This window comes from Triticum urartu, unplaced genomic scaffold (assembly GCF_003073215.2).
Source record: "Triticum urartu cultivar G1812 unplaced genomic scaffold, Tu2.1 TuUngrouped_contig_5894, whole genome shotgun sequence".
Classification (NCBI taxonomy): Eukaryota; Viridiplantae; Streptophyta; class Magnoliopsida; order Poales; family Poaceae; genus Triticum; species Triticum urartu.
The window spans coordinates 1-3,439 of NW_024116606.1; the positions used below are offsets into that span (position 1 = coordinate 1).

The 3,439-nt window shown below is 49.7% G+C and overlaps 1 protein-coding gene across 1 annotated transcript; it reads left to right on the top strand.

Moving 5' to 3' along the window:
* The first annotated feature begins 6 nt into the window (after positions 1-6).
* LOC125529840 (plant cysteine oxidase 2-like) lies at positions 7-2,916 on the top strand. Its single transcript, XM_048694262.1, has 5 exons — positions 7-108; positions 1,643-1,761; positions 1,841-2,006; positions 2,118-2,324; positions 2,410-2,916. The coding sequence occupies exons 1-5, from the start codon at positions 9-11 to the stop codon at positions 2,499-2,501; spliced, it is 684 nt and encodes a 227-aa protein (XP_048550219.1). The 5' UTR covers positions 7-8; the 3' UTR covers positions 2,502-2,916.
* Positions 2,917-3,439: the final 523 nt, after the last annotated feature.

The window sequence follows — 3,439 nt, forward strand, 5'->3', positions numbered from 1 at the left end:
CCACGCCGATGCAGCGCCTCTTCGACACCAGCCGCGAGGTCTTCGCCGCCTCCGCCCCCGGCTTCGTGCCGCCGCCCGACGCCGTCCTCCGCCTCTCCGCCATCCTCAGTAAGCGCCCCCTCCCCTCCCCTCCAACTCCAATTGCCGTCGGTCGGGTCCTAGGTGGTAGGTAGGTTTGCCGTCCAGAGTTTGGTTTGATTCTGCGTCCGACTCGATTCGAGTCCCAGGTAAATTCGCTCCGGCCGGATGGATCGCGCATGGCATGGCCGCCCATCAATCCGTGTCTCCCGTGCTTAGGATTATCCTCAGTAAGCGCCCCCTCCCCTCCCCTCCAACTCCAATTGCCGTCGGTCGGGTCCTAGGTGGTAGGTAGGTTTGCCGTCCAGAGTTTGGTTTGATTCTGCGTCCGACTCGATTCGAGTCCCAGGTAAATTCGCTCCGGCCGGATGGATCGCGCATGGCATGGCCGCCCATCAATCCGTGTCTCCCGTGCTTAGGATTTAGGAGGATGCGGTCGCAGGAGAATGATGATTAGACTATTACAGGGTCAGTCTGCACGCATGACTTGTCCACGTCGCGGCTCCCATCCACCCGTGACTTGTACATGCCCCATTTCTGGCATGCCACGAGGTCGAGCCCCCTGGCATTTCTTTTTTGCCATGCACGCGCCGGCATGTCTGCTTGCCTGCCTGCCCGCCCGTGCCACGCCACGCCATTGCTGCACCACCACTGCTCTGTTCTACCAGCATTAATAATAAGTGTGTCTAAGTGTGTCCTGCTGACCCTGACAGTAGCCACCATTTTGTGTCTTACTCATCTGTCCCATAAGTTTGCATTACTCTGCATAGAGCTTGGTTCAAAACATCGCATTACTAGTGTTCGAGTCAGTTTGGGGTTTACAGTATTCATATTGTCTGACGATGAGTTTGTGTCACTCTGTTGCTCGCCGAGTTATGCACAAGCATTGCTGCTACCTTACCTGGCCCATACCATTAGCTTCGGTTCATCATTGCCTTTTTTTGCTATCTGTGATGCATCATCAACTGAATCTGATATTCGTGTTCTTCTGTTGTTCTTGTTAATTTTGAATCTGATAGATATTTCTACCTCCAGCCACGTGTTTTAAAAGCTATTCCTGAAGTCATGCACCTGCATTATATGTATATCCTTATGTCATGTACCCTGACAGTAGCCACCATTTTGTGTCTTACTCATCTGTCCCATAAGTTTGCATTACTCTGCATAGAGCTTGGTTCAAAACATCGCATTACTAGTGTTCGAGTCAGTTTGGGGTTTACAGTATTCATATTGTCTGACGATGAGTTTGTGTCACTCTGTTGCTCGCCGAGTTATGCACAAGCATTGCTGCTACCTTACCTGGCCCATACCATTAGCTTCGGTTCATCATTGCCTTTTTTTGCTATCTGTGATGCATCATCAACTGAATCTGATATTCGTGTTCTTCTGTTGTTCTTGTTAATTTTGAATCTGATAGATATTTCTACCTCCAGCCACGTGTTTTAAAAGCTATTCCTGAAGTCATGCACCTGCATTATATGTATATCCTTATGTCATGTCAATCAAATATGATGAGGTACATCTTATCTGATCAGTGCACTGTTGGTTGGTTGGTTGGTTTCAGATGATCTGAAGCTGCAAGATGTTGGCATAGACACAAGCATGACGTGCTTCAAGCGCAACGACTCCAGGGTGCCTGCTTCAGTCACCTATCTGCATTTCTATGACTGCCCCAAGTTCTCGGTAAGCTCACCTTCTACATACGTTTCCTGTGCATTCATTTCTATGACTGTTGCTGAACGCTTTTGTGTGCTCCGTGCAGTTTGGTATCTTCTGTTTACCCAAGCATGCTGTGATTCCTCTGCACAACCATCCCGGGATGACCGTCTTCAGCAAGATGCTCTTCGGCTCCATGCACCTCAAGTCGTATGACTGGGCTAGAGCTAACTCAGAGGCTGGCCCTAACAACGCGCTCATCACCTCAGATGGTAAGTTAATACTAGTAGTGTCATTCCCTGTCCCTCTATTCCCTTCTTTTCTTTATTTACGATGAACGCTCCTGTTGCTGACAATTCATTTTCTTGTCGTGACCACCTCAGGGGCTCGTTTGGCAAAGATAAACACAAACGCTGTTGTTGACGCTTCAGCCGAGACCATAGTTCTGTACCCTGAAAACGGAGGCAACCTGCACTGCTTCACGGCGCTCACCCCTTGCGCTGTTCTGGACGTGATGGGACCCCCTTACAACCACCTTGCTGGTAGGGACTGCGCCTACTACAGCGAGTCCCCGTTTGCAAACGCAGCCGGTGAGTAGTGTTCTCTTCCCAGCCTTGAATCCTGTTTGCCAAGAATATCATCTGGACGCTTGACGAAAACGTCCTCTGGTTTCAGGTGTGGTCGACGGGCGGTACTCCTGGCTCAAGGAAATCCCAAACAACTTCCAGATGAAGGGCGTAACGATGCCGCGGTGCTTTGTCGTCTAGGAACCTGCATCACCATCATCTGAAGGGCGGCGGTTCGTCCGTCTAGCTTCTTTGTGTAGATAACAGTTGTAGCCTGCGAAAGGCAGGCAGTCAGTGAGTCAGTTGTCAGTGTCAGTCCAACCTAGCTCTCACCAGGCTAGAAACTCTTTTTCTCTTTACCCTTATTGATGGGGGTTGAAACTATCTCCTGTGGTCCGTCCGTTATCTTGTTGTTGTCTTGAGTCGCGATTTTCTGGTCGGTCTGGTGTGCGTGGGCATGCATGGTCACTCTTTCGTGTTTCCTTGTTGCGCAGGCAGGCGTGCTGTTTGTGCAGCAGGGGCGTTTTTTGATGGTGACCATGTACCCAATCAACCCAGAGCGCTGGTGAAATCCCAGTCACATTTGTTTCATCATCATTGTTTCTTTCTTTCTTTCTGAGCTTGGTTTCAGTTTTTTGGTTGTTTTGTCACCCAGAGCGCTGTTTCTAGCCGGACGGCGCAAGGAACAGAAATGGTGTGCACTACATCACACCTGGAGTGACACTAGTGCCTGTCTCTTTGTGGGACGCTTTGCCAGACAACCAACCAAAATACTACTTACCTACCCTTTGAGAAAATACCCTCCCTTTGGAGCCAAATGTTCCCGACCCTACCCTTTGGCCTTTGCATACATAGAAAAAGACTCGTGGAAACACAAGTGTTTGGTTGCACGTAGCCCGTGACCACTTTGGTTGGCATGGTGGTAGTATAGTATAGCACTGGGATTTCCCTTTGAAACGGAGTGCCAACTAGTAGAGAGTCGCCCGTGGTCAACTAGATCACTCGGGTTGCGTGCCAGGACAACGCGACGGCTCTTTGATTCAGCACGAAACAAGCAAAACAAACGTCGCCGTAGGGTTTAATCATGTAGTGCAATGCAATGTAATGTAGGTGCAACAAATTTTTTTTGCTTCATCGTC